A 20,000-nucleotide genomic window follows, 5' to 3' on the forward strand; every position below is an offset into this window, starting at 1 on the left:
CTCAATATCAATCTGGACCATACTGGGTGAATCCCTCTCAATATAAATCTGGACCATACTGGGTGAATCCCTCTCAATATCAACCTGGACCATACTGGGTGAATCCCTCTCAATATCAACCTGGACCATACTGGGTGAATCCCTCTCAATATCAATCTGGACCATACTGGGTGAATCCCTCTCAATATCAATCTGGACCATGCTGGGTGAATCCCTCTCAACATCAATCTGGACCATACTGGGTGAATCCCTCTCAACATCAATCTGGACCATTCTGGGTGAATCCCTCTCAACATCAATCTGGACCATGCTGGGTGAATCCCTCTCAATATCAACCTGGACCATACTGGGTGAATCCCTCTCAATATCAATCTGGACCATACTGGGTGAATCCCTCTCAATATCAACCTGGACCATACTGGGTGAATCCCTCTCAATATCAACCTGGACCATACTGGGTGAATCCCTCTCAACATCAACCTGGACCATACTGGGTGAATCCCTCTCAATATCAACCTGGACCATACTGGGTGAATCCCTCTCAATATCAACCTGGACCATACTGGGTGAATCCCTCTCAACATCAACCTGGACAATACTGGGTGAATCCCTCTCAATATCAACCTGGACCATACTGGGTGAATCACTCTCAACATCAATCTGGACCATACTGGGTGAATCCCTCTCAATATCAACCTGGACCATACTGGTTGAATCCCTCTCAATATCAATCTGGACCATGCTGGGTGAATCCCTCTCAACATCAACCTGGACCATGCTGGGTGAATCCCTCTCAATATCAACCTGTACCATACTGGGTGAATCACTCTCAACATCAATCTGGACCATACTGGGTGAATCCCTCTCAATATCAACCTGGACCATACTGGGTGAATCCCTCTCAATATCAACCTGGACCATACTGGGTGAATCCCTCTCAACATCAATCTGGACCATACTGGGTGAATCCCTCTCAACATCAATCTGGACCATACTGGGTGAATCCCTCTCAACATCAACCTGGACCATACTGGGTGAATCCCTCTCAATATCAACCTGGACCATACTGGGTGAATCCCTCTCAACATCAATCTGGACCATACTGGGTGAATCCCTCTCAATATCAACCTGGACCATACTGGGTGAATCCCTCTCAATATCAACCTGGACCATACTGGGTGAATCCCTCTCAACATCAATCTGGACCATACTGGGTGAATCCCTCTCAATATCAACCTGGACCATACTGGGTGAATCCCTCTCAATATCAACCTGGACCATACTGGGTGAATCCCTCTCAACATCAACCTGGACCATACTGGGTGAATCCCTCTCAATATCAACCTGGGCCATTCTGGGTGAATCCCTCTCAACATCAACCTGGACCATACTGGGTGAATCCCTCTCAACATCAATCTGGACCATACTGGGTGAATCCCTCTCAATATCAACCTGGACCATACTGGGTGAATCCCTCTCAATATCAATCTGGACCATGCTGGGTGAATCCCTCTCAACATCAACCTGGACCATACTGGGTGAATCCCTCTCAACATCAATCTGGACCATACTGGGTGAATCCCTCTCAACATCCATCTAGACCATACTGGGTGAATCCCTCTCAACATCAATCTGGACCATACTGGGTGAATCCCTCTCAACATCAATCTGGACCATACTGGGTGAATCCCTCTCAACATCCATCTAGACCATACTGGGTGAATCCCTCTCAACATCAATCTGGACCATACTGGGTGAATCCCTCTCAACATCCATCTAGACCATGCTGAGTGAATCCCTCTCAACATCAATCTGGTCCATTTATTTGATGAAACATTGTATTTAGCTCATACAAGTGCATTGAATAACAGATCTACTACATGAAACAACAGATAGCCCCCTTCCCCTCCCAAAATCAAAATAAAGTTTGTTCTGAAGTGTCTATCCTATATAAGAAAGATCAGGATACGTTTTAGTGAAGTTTACCATCAGACGAGTCTTGTGAGGCCTGTGGGCGTCCTAGAGCAAAAGAACCAGGATGTACGTGTTCATGAGTCTCACCTTTCCACAGAGGGGTCATACTAGTGTGTAGCCCAAACTGTTCGGCTTCTACAGACAGAAGTTGGCAGATGGGATGTACCGACGAGTCCCAAGATACTTGTTGGGGTTGTAGAGACGCCATCGTTCAAACCGTTCGGGCGCTACAGACGATTGTGTGAGAAGACCGATATCCGGGACGTCTCCTGGTCTGATAAACACTGCTCCTAGCTCTGACACCTTCCATGGTAGATGGAATCTCTCCTGGTCTGATAAACACTGCTCCTAGCTCTGACACCTTCCACGGTAGATGGGATCTCTCCTGGTCTGATAAACACTGCTCATAGCTCTGACACCTTCCACGGTAGATGGAATCTCTCCTGGTCTGATAAACACTGCTCCTAGCTCTGACACCTTCCACGGTAGATGGGATCTCTCCTGGTCTGATAAACACTGCTCCTAGCTCTGACACCTTCCACGGTAGATGGGATCTCTCCTGGTCTGATAAACACTGCTCCTAGCTCTGACACCTTCCACCGTAGATGGGATCTCTCCTGGTCTGATAAACACTGCTCCTAGCTCTGACACCTTCCACGGTAGATGGGATCTCTCCTGGTCTGATAAACACTGCTCCTAGCTCTGACACCTTCCCCCTTAGATGGGATCTCTCCTGGTCTGATAAACATCACTGTAGCTCTGACACCTTCCACTGTAGATAGGATCTCTCCTGGTCTGATAAACACTGCTCCTAGCTCTGACACCTTCCACGGTAGATGGGATCTCTCCTGGTCTGATAAACACTGCTCCTAGCTCTGACACCTTCCACGGTAGATGGGATCTTTCCTGGTCTGATAAACACTGCTCCTAGCTCTGACACCTTCCACGGTAGATGGAATCTCTCCTGGTCTGATAAACACTGCTCCTAGCTCTGACACCTTCCACGGTAGATGGAATCTCTCCTGGTCTGATAAACACTGCTCCTAGCTCTGACACCTTCCACCGTAGATGGGATCTCTCCTGGTCTGATAAACACTGCTCCTAGCTCTGACACCTTCCACGGTAGATGGAATCTCTCCTGGTCTGATAAACACTGCTCCTAGCTCTGACACCTTCCATGGTAGATGGAATCTCTCCTGGTCTGATAAACACTGCTCCTAGCTCTGACACCTTCCACGGTAGATGGGATCTCTCCTGGTCTGATAAACACTGCTCATAGCTCTGACACCTTCCACCGTAGATGGGATCTCTCCTGGTCTGATAAACACTGCTCCTAGCTCTGACACCTTCCACGGTAGATGGGATCTCTCCTGGTCTGATAAATACTGCTCCTAGCTCTGACACCTTCCACCGTAGATAGGATCTCTCCTGGTCTGATAAACACTGCTCCTATCTCTGACACCTTCCATGGTAGATGGAATCTCTCCTGGTCTGATAAACACTGCTCCTAGCTCTGACACCTTCCATGGTAGATGAAATCTCTCCTGGTCTGATAAACACTGCTCCTAGCTCTGACACCTTCCACGGTAGATGGAATCTCTCCTGGTCTGATAAACACTGCTCCTAGCTCTGACATCTTCCACCGTAGATGGGATCTCTCCTGGTCTGATAAACACTGCTCATAGCTCTGACACCTTCCACGGTAGATGGGATCTCTCCTGGTCTGATAAACACTGCTCCTAGCTCTGACACCTTCCACGGTAGATGGGATCTCTCCTGGTCTGATAAACACTGCTCCTAGCTCTGACACCTTCCACCGTAGATAGGATCTCTCCTGGTCTGATAAACACTGCTCCTAGCTCTGACACCTTCCACGGTAGATGGAATCTCTCCTGGTCTGATAAACACTGCTCCTAGCTCTGACACCTTCCATGGTAGATAGGATCTCTCCTGGTCTGATAAACACTGCTCCTAGCTCTGACACCTTCCACCGTAGATGGGATCTCTCCTGGTCTGATAAACACTGCTCCTAGCTCTGACACCTTCCACGGTAGATGGGATCTCTCCTGGTCTGATAAACACTGCTCCTAGCTCTGACACCTTCCACGGTAGATGCGATCTCTCCTGGTCTGATAAACACTGCTCCTAGCTCTGACACCTTCCACGGTAGATGGGATCTCTCCTGGTCTGATAAACACTGCTCCTAGCTCTGACACCTTCCACGGTAGATGGGATCTCTCCTGGTCTGATAAACACTGCTCCTAGCTCTGACACCTTCCACCGTAGATGGGATCTCTCCTGGTCTGATAAACATCACTGTAGCTCTGACACCTTCCACGGTAGATGGGATCTCTCCTGGTCTGATAAACATCACTGTAGCTCTGACACCTTCCATGGTAGATGGAATCTCTCCTGGTCTGATAAACACTGCTCATAGCTCTGACACCTTCCACGGTAGATGGAATCTCTCCTGGTCTGATAAACACTGCTCATAGCTCTGACACCTTCCACGGTAGATGAGGAAGTGTGACATCAGCAGATACTGTGGACTGAGACCAATCCTAGCTTAAACTGACGGGAGAATACAGGAGAATAGATTGATAAAAGTCACCTCGTCCGAGAGAGATTTACACGGTTATCAACATGTCATGCCAGGGTAAGCCTACACGAAACACAGCCCTTATTTTAAGTGTTTCTAAAAATCACCATTTGAGAGCTAGGTTTTATGGGTATTATGACTCATACTGTGGTACTCTATAGGGTGCCATTTGAGAGCTAGGTTTTATGGGTATTATGACTCATACTGTGGTACTCTATAGGGTGCCATTTGAGAGCTAGGTTTTATGGGTATTATGACTCATACTGTGGTACTCTATAGGGTGCCATTTGAGAGCTAGGTTTTATGGGTATTATGACTCATACTGTGGTACTCTATAGGGTGCCGTTTGAGAGCTAGGTTTTATGGGTATTATGACTCATACTGTGGTACTCTACAGGGTGCCATTTGAGAGCTAGGTTTTATGGGTATTATGACTCATACTGTGGTACTCTATAGGGTGCCATTTGAGAGCTAGGTTTTATGGGTATTATGACTCATACTGTGGTACTCTATAGGGTGCCATTTGAGAGCTAGGTTTTATGGGTATTATGACTCATACTGTGGTACTCTACAGGGTGCCATTTGAGAGCTAGGTTTTATGGGTATTATGACTCATACTGTGGTACTCTATAGGGTGCCATTTGAGAGCTAGGTTTTTATGGGTATTATGACTCATACTGTGGTACTCTACAGGGTGCCATTTGAGAGCTAGGTTTTATGGGTATTATGACTCATATTGTGGTACTCTATAAGGTGCCGTTTGAGATGCACCTTATAGCTGTGGATTGAATATGCCCAGAGATAATCGTCCTTTTCTTCTGTGACCGCTGTGATTAATGTCAGGACAGAGAAAAATACCGCCTCGGTTTGATTGCGGGGTCTTTTTCTTATTTTTGCAAGCCTGGTTAAAAATAAATCCTCTTATTGATCGGCCCCTTTTTTTCCAATTTTTGCCAAATCTAACTGCCTGTAGCTCAGGCCCTGAAGCAAGGATATGAATTTTCTTGATACCATTTGAAAGGAAACACTTTGAAGTTTGTGGAAATGTGAAATTAATGTAGGAGAATATAATACAATAGATCTGGTAAAAGATAAAACAAAGAAAAAACAACTTTTTATTTTATGTTTTGTACCATCATATTTGAAATGCAAGAGAAAGGCCATAATGTATTATTCCAACCCAGGTGCAATTTAGATTTTGGCCACTAGATGGCAGCAGGGTATGTGCAAACCTTTATACTGATCCAATGAACCATTGCGTTTCTGTTCAAAATGTTCTATCAAGTCTGCCCAAATGTGCCTAATTTGTTGATTAATAACTTTTCATGTTCAAAACTGTGCACTCTCCTCAAACAATAGCATGGTATTATTTCACTGTAATAGCTACTGTAAATTGGACAGTGCTCTTAGATTAACAAGAATTTAGCTTTATACCAATATCAGATATGTCTTTGCAGGTTTTGGAGGAGAGATGACTGATTGCTGGTCAATACGTATGGATCTCTAACCTCCCTCTCTGTCCTGTCGCTCTCATTTTTCACCCCCCCTCCTCGGTCTCTCTCCCACCCACTATTACACATCTCTCTCTCTCCCACTATTACACATATCTCTCTCTCATTTTCACCCCCCCTCCTCGGTCTCTCTCCCACTATTAAACACCTCTCTCTCTCTCTCTCTCTCTCTCTCTCTCTCTCTCTCTCTCTCTCTCTCTCTCTCTCTCTCTCTCTCTCTCTCTCTCTCTCTCTCTCTCTCTCTCTCTCTCTCTCTCTCCCACTATTCCACATCTCTCTCTCTCTTTCTCTCTATTTGTCTCTCCTCTTCCTCCGCCCCCTCTCTCTTTCTCTCTATTTGTCTCTCTCCTCTTCCTCCGCCACCCTCTCTCTTTCTCTCTATTTGTCTCTCTCCTTCTACCCCCTCCTCTGTCTCACCCCTCTATCTTTCCCCCTACCCCATCTCCCCCTCCTCCGCCAACCCCCCTCTCTCTCCCTCCTCCCTACAGGTGTTGTGTATGATCACGGCTCCCATCACCATGATCTGTCTGTCTCTCCCCCTCCTCCCTACAGGTGTTGTGTATGATCACGGCTCCCGTCACCATGATCTTGTCGTCGCAGCAGGACGCCTCGTTTGCCTTCGCCTCCCTGGCCATCGTCTTCTCCGTCTACATCACCCTGGTGGTGCTCTTCGTCCCCAAGGTAGAATATGTCTCTGTGTTACCATAGCAGCTCCAGTCAGTATCTACAGTATGTCTCTGTGTTACCATAGCAGCTTCAGTCAGTAACTACAGTATGTCTCTGTGTTACCATAGCAGCCTCAGTCAGTAACTACAGTATGTCTCTGTGTTACCATAGCAGCTTCAGTCAGTAACTACAGTATGTCTCTGTGTTACCATAGCAGCTTCAGTCAGTAACTACAGTATGTTTCTGTGTTACCATAGCAGCTTCAGTCAGTAACTACAGTATGTTTCTGTGTTACCATAGCAGCTTCAGTCAGTAACTACAGTATGTCTCTGTGTTACCATAGCAGCTTCAGTCAGTAACTACAGTATGTTTCTGTGTTACCATAGCAACTTCAGTCAGTAACGACATATTGTCTCTGTGTTACCATAGCAGCCTCAGTCAGTAACTACAGTATGTCTCTGTGTTACCCTAGCAGCTTCAGCCAGTAACTACAGTATGTCTCTGTGTTACCATAGCAGCTTCAGTCAGTAACTACAGTATGTCTCTGTGTTACCATAGCAACTTCAGTCAGTAACTACAGATTGTCTCTGTGTTACCATAGCAGCTTCAGTCAGTAACTACAGTATGTCTCTGTGTTACCATAGCAGCCTCAGTCAGTAACTACAGTATGTCTCTGTGTTACCATAGCAGCTTCAGTCAGTAACTACAGTATGTATCTGTGTTACCATAGCAGCCTCAGTCAGTAACTACAGTATGTCTCTGTGTTACCATAGCAGCCTCAGTCAGTAACTACAGTATGTTTCTGTGTTACCATAGCAGCTTCAGTCAGTAACTACAGTATGTCTCTGTGTTACCATAGCAGCTTCAGTCAGTAACTACAGTATGTTTCTGTGTTACCATAGCAGCCTCAGTCAGTAACTACAGATTGTCTCTGTGTTACCATAGCAGCCTCAGTCAGTAACTACAGTATGTCTCTGTGTTACCCTAGCAGCTTCAGCCAGTAACTACAGTATGTCTCTGTGTTACCATAGCAGCTTCAGTCAGTAACTACAGTATGTCTCTGTGTTACCATAGCAACTTCAGTCAGTAACTACAGATTGTCTCTGTGTTACCATAGCAGCTTCAGTCAGTAACTACAGTATGTCTCTGTGTTACCATAGCAGCCTCAGTCAGTAACTACAGTATGTCTCTGTGTTACCATAGCAGCTTCAGTCAGTAACTACAGTATGTATCTGTGTTACCATAGCAGCCTCAGTCAGTAACTACAGTATGTCTCTGTGTTACCATAGCAGCCTCAGTCAGTAACTACAGTATGTTTCTGTGTTACCATAGCAGCTTCAGTCAGTAACTACAGTATGTCTCTGTGTTACCATAGCAGCTTCAGTCAGTAACTACAGTATGTCTCTGTGTTACCATAGCAACTTCAGTCAGTAACTACAGATTGTCTCTGTGTTACCATAGCAGCTTCAGTCAGTAACTACAGTATGTCTCTGTGTTACCATAGCAGCTTCAGTCAGTAACTACAGTATGTCTCTGTGTTACCATAGCAGCATCAGTCAGTAACTACAGTATGTCTCTGTGTTACCATAGCAGCTTCAGTCAGTAACTACAGTATGTTTCTGTGTTACCATAGCAGCTTCAGTCAGTAACTACAGTATGTTTCTGTGTTACCATAGCAGCTTCAGTCAGTAACTACAGTATGTCTCTGTGTTACCATAGCAGCCTCAGTCAGTAACTACAGTATGTTTCTGTGTTACCATAGCAGCTTCAGTCAGTAACTACAGTATGTCTCTGTGTTACCATAGCAGCTTCAGTCAGTAACTACAGTATGTCTCTGTGTTACCATAGCAGCTTCAGTCAGTAACTACAGTATGTTTCTGTGTTACCATAGCAACTTCAGTCAGTAACGACAGATTGTCTCTGTGTTACCATAGCAGCCTCAGTCAGTAACTACAGTATGTCTCTGTGTTACCCTAGCAGCTTCAGCCAGTAACTACAGTATGTCTCTGTGTTACCATAGCAGCTTCAGTCAGTAACTACAGTATGTCTCTGTGTTACCATAGCAACTTCAGTCAGTAACTACAGATTGTCTCTGTGTTACCATAGCAGCTTCAGTCAGTAACTACAGTATGTCTCTGTGTTACCATAGCAGCCTCAGTCAGTAACTACAGTATGTCTCTGTGTTACCATAGCAGCTTCAGTCAGTAACTACAGTATGTATCTGTGTTACCATAGCAGCCTCAGTCAGTAACTACAGTATGTCTCTGTGTTACCATAGCAGCCTCAGTCAGTAACTACAGTATGTTTCTGTGTTACCATAGCAGCTTCAGTCAGTAACTACAGTATGTCTCTGTGTTACCATAGCAGCTTCAGTCAGTAACTACAGTATGTTTCTGTGTTACCATAGCAACTTCAGTCAGTAACGACAGATTGTCTCTGTGTTACCATAGCAGCCTCAGTCAGTAACTACAGTATGTCTCTGTGTTACCCTAGCAGCTTCAGCCAGTAACTACAGTATGTCTCTGTGTTACCATAGCAGCTTCAGTCAGTAACTACAGTATGTCTCTGTGTTACCATAGCAACTTCAGTCAGTAACTACAGATTGTCTCTGTGTTACCATAGCAGCTTCAGTCAGTAACTACAGTATGTCTCTGTGTTACCATAGCAGCCTCAGTCAGTAACTACAGTATGTCTCTGTGTTACCATAGCAGCTTCAGTCAGTAACTACAGTATGTATCTGTGTTACCATAGCAGCCTCAGTCAGTAACTACAGTATGTCTCTGTGTTACCATAGCAGCCTCAGTCAGTAACTACAGTATGTTTCTGTGTTACCATAGCAGCTTCAGTCAGTAACTACAGTATGTCTCTGTGTTACCATAGCAGCTTCAGTCAGTAACTACAGTATGTTTCTGTGTTACCATAGCAGCCTCAGTCAGTAACTACAGTATGTTTCTGTTACCATAGCAACTTCAGTCAGTAACTACAGTATGTTTCTGTGTTACCATAGCAGCTTCAGTCAGTAACTACAGTATGTCTCTGTGTTACCATAGCAGCTTCAGTCAGTAACTACAGTATGTCTCTGTGTTACCATAGAAACTTCAGTCAGTAACTACAGATTGTCTCTGTGTTACCATAGCAGCTTCAGTCAGTAACTACAGTATGTCTCTGTGTTACCATAGCAGCCTCAGTCAGTAACTACAGTATGTCTCTGTGTTACCATAGCAGCTTCAGTCAGTAACTACAGTATGTATCTGTGTTACCATAGCAGCCTCAGTCAGTAACTACAGTATGTCTCTGTGTTACCATAGCAGCCTCAGTCAGTAACTACAGTATGTTTCTGTGTTACCATAGCAGCTTCAGTCAGTAACTACAGTATGTCTCTGTGTTACCATAGCAGCTTCAGTCAGTAACTACAGTATGTTTCTGTGTTACCATAGCAGCCTCAGTCAGTAACTACAGTATGTTTCTGTGTTACCATAGCAACTTCAGTCAGTAACTACAGTATGTTTCTGTGTTACCATAGCAGCTTCAGTCAGTAACTACAGTATGTCTCTGTGTTACCATAGCAGCTTCAGTCAGTAACTACAGTATGTCTCTGTGTTACCATAGAAACTTCAGTCAGTAACTACAGATTGTCTCTGTGTTACCATAGCAGCTTCAGTCAGTAACTACAGTATGTCTCTGTGTTACCATAGCAGCTTCAGTCAGTAACTACAGTATGTTTCTGTGTTACCATAGCAGCTTCAGTCAGTAACTACAGTATGTTTCTGTGTTACCATAGCAGCTTCAGTCAGTAACTACAGTATGTCTCTGTGTTACCATAGCAGCCTCAGTCAGTAACTACAGTATGTTTCTGTGTTACCATAGCAGCTTCAGTCAGTAACTACAGTATGTCTCTGTGTTACCATAGCAGCTTCAGTCAGTAACTACAGTATGTCTCTGTGTTACCATAGCAACTTCAGTCAGTAACTACAGATTGTCTCTGTGTTACCATAGCAGCTTCAGTCAGTAACTACAGTATGTCTCTGTGTTACCATAGCAACTTCAGTCAGTAACTACAGATTGTCTCTGTGTTACCATAGCAGCTTCAGTCAGTAACTACAGTATGTCTCTGTGTTACCATAGCAGCTTCAGTCAGTAACTACAGTATGTCTCTGTGTTACCATAGCAACTTCAGTCAGTAACTACAGTATGTTTCTGTGTTACCATAGCAGCTTCAGTCAGTAACTACAGTATGTTTCTGTGTTACCATAGCAGCTTCAGTCAGTAACTACAGTATGTCTCTGTGTTACCATAGCAGCCTCAGTCAGTAACTACAGATTGTCTCTGTGTTACCATACCAGCCTCAGTCAGTAACTACAGTATGTCTCTGTGTTACCATAGCAGCCTCAGTCAGTATCTACAGTATGTCTCTGTGTTACCATAGCAGCTTCAGTCAGTAACTACAGTATGTCTCTGTGTTACCATAGCAGCCTCAGTCAGTAACTACAGTATGTTTCTGTGTTACCATAGCAACTTCAGTCAGTAACTACAGTACCGGTGTTAACATTTTGGGGATTATATTCTATAGTAGAACATTGAAAGTGCTGGTACTCCGTACCATTGAGCAACAGGTCAATTCATTGTATGTTTCTGAGATACTGTAGATGTTTCAGTACAGATTGTTTATCTCTATGGTGATACTGTAGATGTTTCAGTGCAGATTGTTTATCTCTATGGTGATACTGTAGATGTTTCAGTGCAGATTGTTTATCTCCATGGTGATACTGTAGATGTTTCAGTACATATTGTTTGTCTCCATGGTGATACTGTAGATGTTTCAGTACAGATTGTTTGTCTCCATGGTAATACTGTAGATGTTTCAGTGCAGATTGTTTATCTCCATGGTGATACTGTAGATGCGTCGTCTGATCACCCGAGGGGAGTGGCAGTCAGACACCCAGGAGACCATGAAGACACAGGGCTCATCCACCAACAACAACGATGAGGAGAAATCCAGACAGCTGGAGAGAGAGAACAAGGAACTACAGAAGATCATTCAGGAGGTACAGGTTCTGTTCTGTTATGCAGTAGGTATAGCATCTGTTCCTAATGCAGTGATATTATGCAGTAGATATAGCATCTGTTCCTAATGCAGTGATATTATGCAGTAGGTATAGCATCTGTATCTAATGCAGTGATATTATGCAGTAGATATAGCATCTGTTCCTAATGCAGTGACATTATGCAGTAGGTATAGCATCTGTATCTAATGCAGTGATATTATGCAGTAGATATAGCATCTGTTCCTAATGCAGTGATATTATGCAGTAGATATAGCATCTGTTCCTAATGCAGTGATATTATGCAGTAGGTATAGCATCTGTTCCTAATGCAGTGATAATATGCAGTAGATATAGCATCTGTTCCCAATGCAGTGATATTATGCAGTAGATATAGCATCTGTTCCCAATGCAGTGATAATATGCAGTAGGTATAGCATCTGTTCCCAATGCAGTGATATTATGCAGTAGGTATAGCATCTGTATCTAATGCAGTTATGTTATGCAGTAATCTGTCTAAGATGCACTATAGGCACATCTCTCTCCACTGACTCCCGCCAATTCCTGCGTACTTATTAATTCTTTGTGTCAATTGTTTTACAATGTTGATCAATTTCCAGTTTTTACATTTTTAATTTCACCTGTATTTAACCAGGTAGGCTAGTTGAGAGCAAGTTCTCATTTACAATTGCGACCTGGCCAAGATAAAACATAGCAATTAGACACATACAACAACAGAGTTACACACGGAATAAACAAAACATACAGTCAATAATACAGTAGGACAAAAGAAAACAAAAAGTCTATATACAGTGAGTACAAATGAGGTAAGATAAGGGAGTTAAGGCAATAAATAGGCCATGGTGGCAAAGTAATTACAATATAGCAATTAAACACTGGAATGGTAGATGTGCAGTAAATATACACCTACCGCTCTGTAATGTTTGGTTATGGGAACTTAATTTCTGTTTAGTCATTAAGTATATGTATTACTACGTTCATACCGTTCTCATTCTCCAAGTGGAAATGTCGTTCGGAGAGCTCGCTGGCTGGAATTGTCGTTCGGAGAGCTCGCTAGCTGGAAATGTCGTTCGGAGAGAGCTCGCTAGCTGGAAATGTCGTTCGGAGAGAGCTCGCTAGCTGGAAATGTCGTTCGGAGAGCTCGCTAGCTGGAAATGTCGTTCGGAGAGCTCGCTAGCTAGAAGTGTTGTTTGGAGAGCTCGCTAGCTGGAAATGTTGTTCGGAGAGCTCGATAGCTGGAAATGTCGTTCGGAGGGCTCGCTGGCTGGAAATGTTGTTTGGAGACCTCGATAGCTGGAAATGTCGTTCGGATACCTCGCTAGCTGGAAATGACGTTCGGGGAGCTCGATAGCTGGAAATGTCGTTCGGAGAGCTCGATAGCTGGAAATGTCGTTCGGATACCTCGCTAGCTGGAAATGTCGTTCAGAGGGCTCGCTAGCTGATAAGGAGATTTGGTTTATTTATTTGCATTTACCAGTTTTCTGTCAATTTGATCGTTGTCTTGTATGGAGCACATCAGGTTTCTCTCTGTCTTGTTAATGTAGAGTGAACGTGCATGCTTGAACGGCCATAAATGTACCTGGCCTGCATGCCAGGATAGGTGTGGTTAATGCTATTTAAGTTCCTGTTTGGGCATGTTCTGGTAGTTTTGTTTGAGGATTCGTTTGAGGAGGTTGTATCCGAGCTTGGTAGACCCCACCTGTGCTTTTCTGATTAAGACATGAGAGGCTTTTTCAGACATTTGTAAAAAAAAAAAAAAATTTTGTATCACCATCATCACCAGCGCTGTGTAAATAAATCCCAACAGTCATTTACACCTCTACCTGCCTCCGGCTGACTCTGTGTCCTTACGACTGCTTGAAGATCCATATTTTACATACAGTAGGTTATTGGATCTAATCCCATCACATGGTCAGGGAAAAACTCCTGGCACTAGTTTATTTTTTAAATGCAGTATATATATAAAAAATGTTTATTTAGAGTGTGGATCAGCTTTAATATTGCGGATAGATTGTTGCTTCCATCAATGTAATTGTTTGCATCATTTAAAATCCCCAATATTTTGTTTTGGTAAATACATATATATATATCTATATATATAAACTCAGCAAAAAAAGAAAGGTCCCTTTTTCAGGACCCTGTCTATCTAAGATCATTTGTAAAAATAAGAATAACTTCACAGATCTTCATTGTAAAGGGTTTAAAAACTGTTTCCAATGCTTGTTCAATGAACCATAAACAATTAATGAACATGCACCTGTGGAACGGTCGTTAAGACACTAACAGCTTACATACGGTAGTCAATTAAGGTCACAGTTATGAAAACTTAGGACACTAAAGAGGCCTTTCTACTGACTTTGAAAAACACCAAAAGAAAGATGCCCAGGGTCCCTGCTCATCTGCGTGAACGTGCCTTAGGCATGCTGCGAGGAGGCATGAGGACTGCAGATGTGGCCAGGGCAATGAATGGCAATGTCCGTATTGTGAGACGCCTAAGACAGCGCTACAGGGAGACAGGACGGACAGCTGATCGTCCTCGCAGTGGCAGACCACGTGTAACAACACCTGCACAGGATCGATACATCCGAACATAACACCTGCAGGACAGGTACAGGATGGAAACAACAACTGCCCGCGTTACACCAGGAACGCACAATCCCTCCATCAGTGCTCAGACTGCAATAGGCTGCGAGAGGCTGGACTGAGGGCTTCTAGGCCTGTTGTAAGGCAGGTCCTCACCAGACATCACCGGCAACAACGTCGCCTATGGGCACAAACCCATCGCCGCTGGACCAGACAGGACTGGCAAAAAGTGCTCTTCACTGACAAGTCGCGGTTTTGTCTCACCAGGGGGGATGGTTGGATTCGTATTTATCGTCAAAGGAATGAGCGTTACACCGAGGCCTGTACTCTGGAGCGGGATCGATTTGGAGTTGGAGGGCCGTCATGGACTGGGGCGGTGTGTCACAGCATCATCGGACTGAGTCTGTTGTCATTGCAGGCAATCTCAACGCTGTGCGTTACAGGGAAGACATCTTCCTCCCTCATGTGGTTCCCTTCCTGCAGGCTCATCCTGACATGACCCTCCAGCATGACATTGCCACCAGCCATACTGCCCGTTCTGTGCTTGATTTCCTGCAAGACAGGAATGTCAGTGTTCTGCCATGGCCAACGAAGGGCCCGGATCTCAATCCCATTGAGCATGTCTGAGACCTGTTGTATCGGAGGGTGAGGGCTAGGGCCATTCCCCCCCAGAAATGTCCGGGATCTTGCAGGTGCCTTGATGGAAGAGTGGGGTAACATCTCACAGCAAGAACTGGCAAACCTGTTGCAGTCCATGAGGAGGAGATGCACTGCAGTACTTAATGCAGCTGGTGGCCACACCAGATACTGACTGTTTCTTTTGATTTTGAACCCCACCTTTGTTCAGGGACACATTATTCAATTTCTGTGAGTCACATGTCTGTGGAACTTGTTCAGTTTATGTCTCAGTTGGTGAATCTTATGTTCATACAAACATATGCATATATACTGTATGTATATATGTCTGTAAATCTTTATACAGACATTTGCTGAAAATTAACGCAGTTGACAGTTTACACAAACATATGTATGTACAGTGCCTTGCGAAAGTATTCGGCCCCTTTGAACTTTGCGACCTTTTGCCACATTTCAGGCTTCAAACATAAAGATATAAAACTGTATTTTTTGTGAAGAATCAACAACAAGTGGGACACAATCATGAAGTGGAACGACAGTTATTGGATATTTTAAACTTTTTTAACAAATCAAAAACTGAAAAATTGGGCGTGCAAAATTATTCAGCCCCCTTAAGTTAATACTTTGTAGCGCCACCTTTTGTTGCGATTACAGCTGTAAGTCGCTTGGGGTATGTCTCTATCAGTTTTGCACATTGAGAGACTGACATTTTTTCCCATTCCTCCTTGCAAAACAGCTCGAGCTCAGTGAGGTTGGATGGAGAGCATTTGTGAACAGCAGTTTTCAGTTCTTTCCACAGATTCTCGATTGGATTCAGGTCTGGACTTTGACTTGGCCATTCTAACACCTGGATATGTTTATTTTTGAACCATTCCATTGTAGATTTTGCTTTATGTTTTGGATCATTGTCTTGTTGGAAGACAAATCTCCGTCCCAGTCTCAGGTCTTTTGCAGACTCCATCAGGTTTTCTTCCAGAATGGTCCTGTATTTGGCTCCATCCATCTTCCCATCAATTTTAACCATCTTCCCTGTCCCTGCTGAAGAAAAGCAGGCCCAAACCATGATGCTGCCACCACCATGTTTGACAGTGGGTATGGTGTGTTCAGCTGTGTTGCTTTTACACCAAACATAACGTTTTGCATTGTTGCCAAAAAGTTCAATTTTGGTTTCATGTGACCAGAGCACCTTCTTCCACATGTTTGGTGTGTCTCCCAGGTGGCTTGTGGCAAACTTTAAACAACACTTTTTAAGGATATCTTTAAGAAATGGCTTTCTTCTTGCCACTCTTCCATAAAGGCCAGATTTGTGCAATATACGACTGATTGTTGTCCTATGGACAGAGTCTCCCACCTCAGCTGTAGATCTCTGCAGTTCATCCAGAGTGATCATGGGCCTCTTGGCTGCATCTCTGATCAGTCTTCTCCTTGTATGAGCTGAAAGTTTAGAGGGACGGTCAGGTCTTGGTAGATTTGCAGTGGTCTGATACTCCTTCCATTTCAATATTATCGCTTGCACAGTGCTCCTTGGGATGTTTAAAGCTTGGGAAATCTTTTTGTATCCAAATCCAGCTTCACAACAGTATCTCGGACCTGCCTGGTGTGTTCCTTGTTCTTCATGATGCTCTCTGCGCTTTTGACTGACCTCTGAGGCTATCACAGTGCAGGTGCATTTATACGGAGACTTGATTACACACAGGTGGATTGTATTTATCATCATTAGTCATTTAGGTCAACATTGGATCATTCAGAGATCCTCACTGAACTTCTGGAGAGAGTTTGCTGCACTGAAAGTAAAGGGGCTGAATAATTTTGCACGCCCAATTTTTTAGTTTTTGGTTTGTTAAAAAAGTTTGAAATATCCAATAAATGTCGTTCCACTTCATGATTGTGTCCCACTTGTTGTTGATTCTTCACAAAAAAATACAGTTTTATATCTTTATGTTTGAAGCCTGAAATGTGGCAAAAGGTCGCAAAGTTCAAGGGGGCCGAATACTTTCGCAAGGCACTGTATATATATATATAACAAACATATGTATATATACTGTATGTATATACATGTTTATATATATATATATATATATATATATATATATATATATATATATATATATATATATATATATACAATAACACTTAGTATTCTACTTCCAGCTTATACATACTACACATTTTACAGACAGTCTATTTTACAATAGTAATTTTTTGTTTGTTTTTAGTCCTTCCTCTATTTCTGATGTCCGTCCGGTTTGATGTCCGTCCGGTTCTATTTGTAACTTTCACAACATTTCTGAACCTATAAACATTTTACAAACCCCATATGTCCCACCCTGCAGCTCCATCCAACCCCTCCCCTCTATCTCTCAACACCATCTGTTTTGGTTTTCTATTTGCCATCTATGTTTCAACTGTGCTGTGATGCTTCTAACCCTTTCTATTCTCATAGTTTCTACAGATTGTAAAATAAAGAAAATGTTTTGCTAAAATAATTGTTATATTATTGATCGATTGACTATGGCTTTTCAAATCACCCAGTATTGCCATCTGCAGGGTTAGGTCTAGCTAAATGTTGCAATTCTTCAGCCATTCCTGAACCTGTGACCAAAAACAAGCTACTTATGGACTCCTGTCCCTAGATAAAGGATTGCAGGTTAGCACTTATTTGAATGACTCGTGTACTGGAGGCAGCTCTACAGAGTGGTCACTAGCTGGTACGGCCACAAAGTCATACAATCTTTTTTTATAGCCAATTTTGACTTTGCAGCTGGCCCATCTAGCAGAAACCTTTCAATTATGCCTCCAGGGAAAGATTCATGATAATAAACATCAACCTGCTAAAGGATAGGTGATCATTCACTTTGGATATAACACTTACTCTCGCTCTCTCTCTCTCTCTGCCTCGCCCTCTGTCCCTCTCTCTCTCTCTCTCTCTCTCTCTCTCTCTCTCTCTCTCTCTCTCTCTCTCTGCCTCGCCCTCGCTCTCTGTCCCTCTCTCTCTCTCTCTCTCTCTCTCTCTCTCTCTCTCTCTCTCTGCCTCGCCCTCGCTCTCTGTCCCTCTCTCTCTCTCTCTCTCTCTCTCTCTCTCTCTCTGCCTTGCCCTCTCTCTCTCTCTCTCTCTCTCTCTCTCTCTCTCTCTCTCTCTCTCTCTCTCTCTCTCTCATTCACAGAAAGAAGAGAGGGTGTCAGAGCTACGAAACCAGCTGGTGGAGCGACAAGCCCTCCGCTCCCGAAGACGACCCTCCACAGCCAACCAGAACCACAGCACACCCCTTCTCCCCATCCCCTCGAACAACGACCCCAAATCCCTCATCCCCCCACCGGGGTACCCCAACCCCGCCTCAGACAACCACTCCCTCCCTCCATCATTCTCCAACTCCTCCAACCTCTATCAGCCCGATGGGAAGATCAGTAGAAACAACTGCCACACCAGCCGGCTACAGCTCCTCTACAAGTAGAGCGAGAAGATCTGAAGGAGAGATGAGTAAATGGGGCGAGCGGGGTAAGAGATGGGGTAGCTTTTAGAGGAAGCGTGAGAACGGAGTGAGCATCAAGAAGCAAATGTGAGTGGGAGTGAGCGAATGAGAAAGTATGTTTAGTGAACAAGAGGAGGTAGGGAGGACGGGAGGGAGGGAGGTAGGTAGGTAGGTAGGTAGGTAGGTAGGTAGGTAGGTAGGTAGGTAGGTAGGTAGGTAGGTAGGTAGATAGGTAGGTAGGTAGGGAGGGAGGGAGGTAGGGAGGGAGGGAGGGAGATAGGTAGGGAGGGAGGGAGATAGGGAGGGAGGGTGCTTAGTGATGAGTAAGGCAGTGATCAGAGGGGCAACGGGAGTTAAACGGGTATGAGATTCATTGAATGAGAGAGATCAGAGAGAGAACAGACAGTGGTCAGAGGAGTGACAGAGAGAGAGATCAGAGAGAGAGAACAGACAGTGGTCAGAGGAGTGACAGAGAGAGAGAGATCAGAGAGAGAGGGGCCTTATCTTAAAACAGCCAAAAGACAAGAGGAAGCTTTCTGAAGAGAACTGTTGAAAGAGGGAAAGGGATTTGAAGAAGGGAAAACAGAAAGCAGAGGATTATCGTTCCTCTCTCTCTCTCTCTCTCTCTCTCTCTCTCTCTCTCTCTCTCTCTCTCTCTCTCTCTCCTTCTGTCACTCCCTCCCCCTTGTGTCCAATAAATGAAATCATTCCATATTTTTTTAAGGGGGGGGGGGGGGGGGGGAATAAGAACAACACACTCATGCAGTCTATAATTTCTGCTGCTCTCAGAGCATGATGTATGAACAGCCATCTGGGGTTAGTATGTACATTACTCCTAGTGAGGGAGAACAGAGAGAACAGAGATGTTATGGCCTAGACATCCGTCATATTTATTGTTTTCCACAATACATGTTTACCTTATTTATTGTTTACCACAATACATGTTTACCTTATTTATTGTTTACCATAATACAGGTTTACCTTATTTATTGTTTACCACAATACATGTTTACCATATTTATTGTTTACCACAATACATGTTTACCTTATTTAATGTTTACCATAATACCCGTACACTACCGAAAGTTCGCTGGTTTGAATATCTAAGCCGAGAAGGTGAAAAATCTGTCTGTGTCCTTGAGCAAGGAACTTAGTTAACTGTCATTTTCTCCAGAGGCATTGTACTACTCTGACTGACCCTGTAAAACAACACCTATCATACTAGTCTGACTGACCCTGTAAAACAACACCTATCATACTACTATGACTGACCCTGTAAAACAACACCTATCATACTACTATGACTGACCCTGTAAAACAACACCTATCATACTACTATGACTGACCCTGTAAAACAACACCTATCATACTACTATGACTGACCCTGTAAAACAACACCTCTCATACTACTATGACTGACCCTGTAAAACAACACCTATCATACTACTATGACTGACCCTGTAAAACAACACCTATCATACTACTGTGACTGACCCTG

At 43.9% G+C, this 20,000-nt stretch overlaps 1 protein-coding gene across 1 annotated transcript in view; it reads left to right on the forward strand.

Annotated features, from left to right (window-relative positions):
* LOC110496897 (gamma-aminobutyric acid type B receptor subunit 1) overlaps positions 1–19,057 on the forward strand; it is a 155,821-nt gene extending 136,764 nt beyond the window's left edge. The window contains exons 16-18 of the mRNA XM_036953572.2: positions 6,637–6,765; positions 11,649–11,795; positions 18,197–19,057. Coding sequence (XP_036809467.1) covers positions 6,637–6,765; positions 11,649–11,795; positions 18,197–18,484 — 564 coding nt within the window. The 3' untranslated portion in view covers positions 18,485–19,057. The remainder of the gene's footprint in view (positions 1–6,636; positions 6,766–11,648; positions 11,796–18,196) is intronic.
* The last annotated feature ends 943 nt before the right edge of the window (positions 19,058–20,000 follow it).

The sequence above is a fragment of the Oncorhynchus mykiss genome, chromosome 18 (genome assembly GCF_057628025.1).
Source record: "Oncorhynchus mykiss isolate SJ-2025 chromosome 18, ASM5762802v1, whole genome shotgun sequence".
Lineage (NCBI taxonomy): Eukaryota > Metazoa > Chordata > Actinopteri > Salmoniformes > Salmonidae > Oncorhynchus > Oncorhynchus mykiss.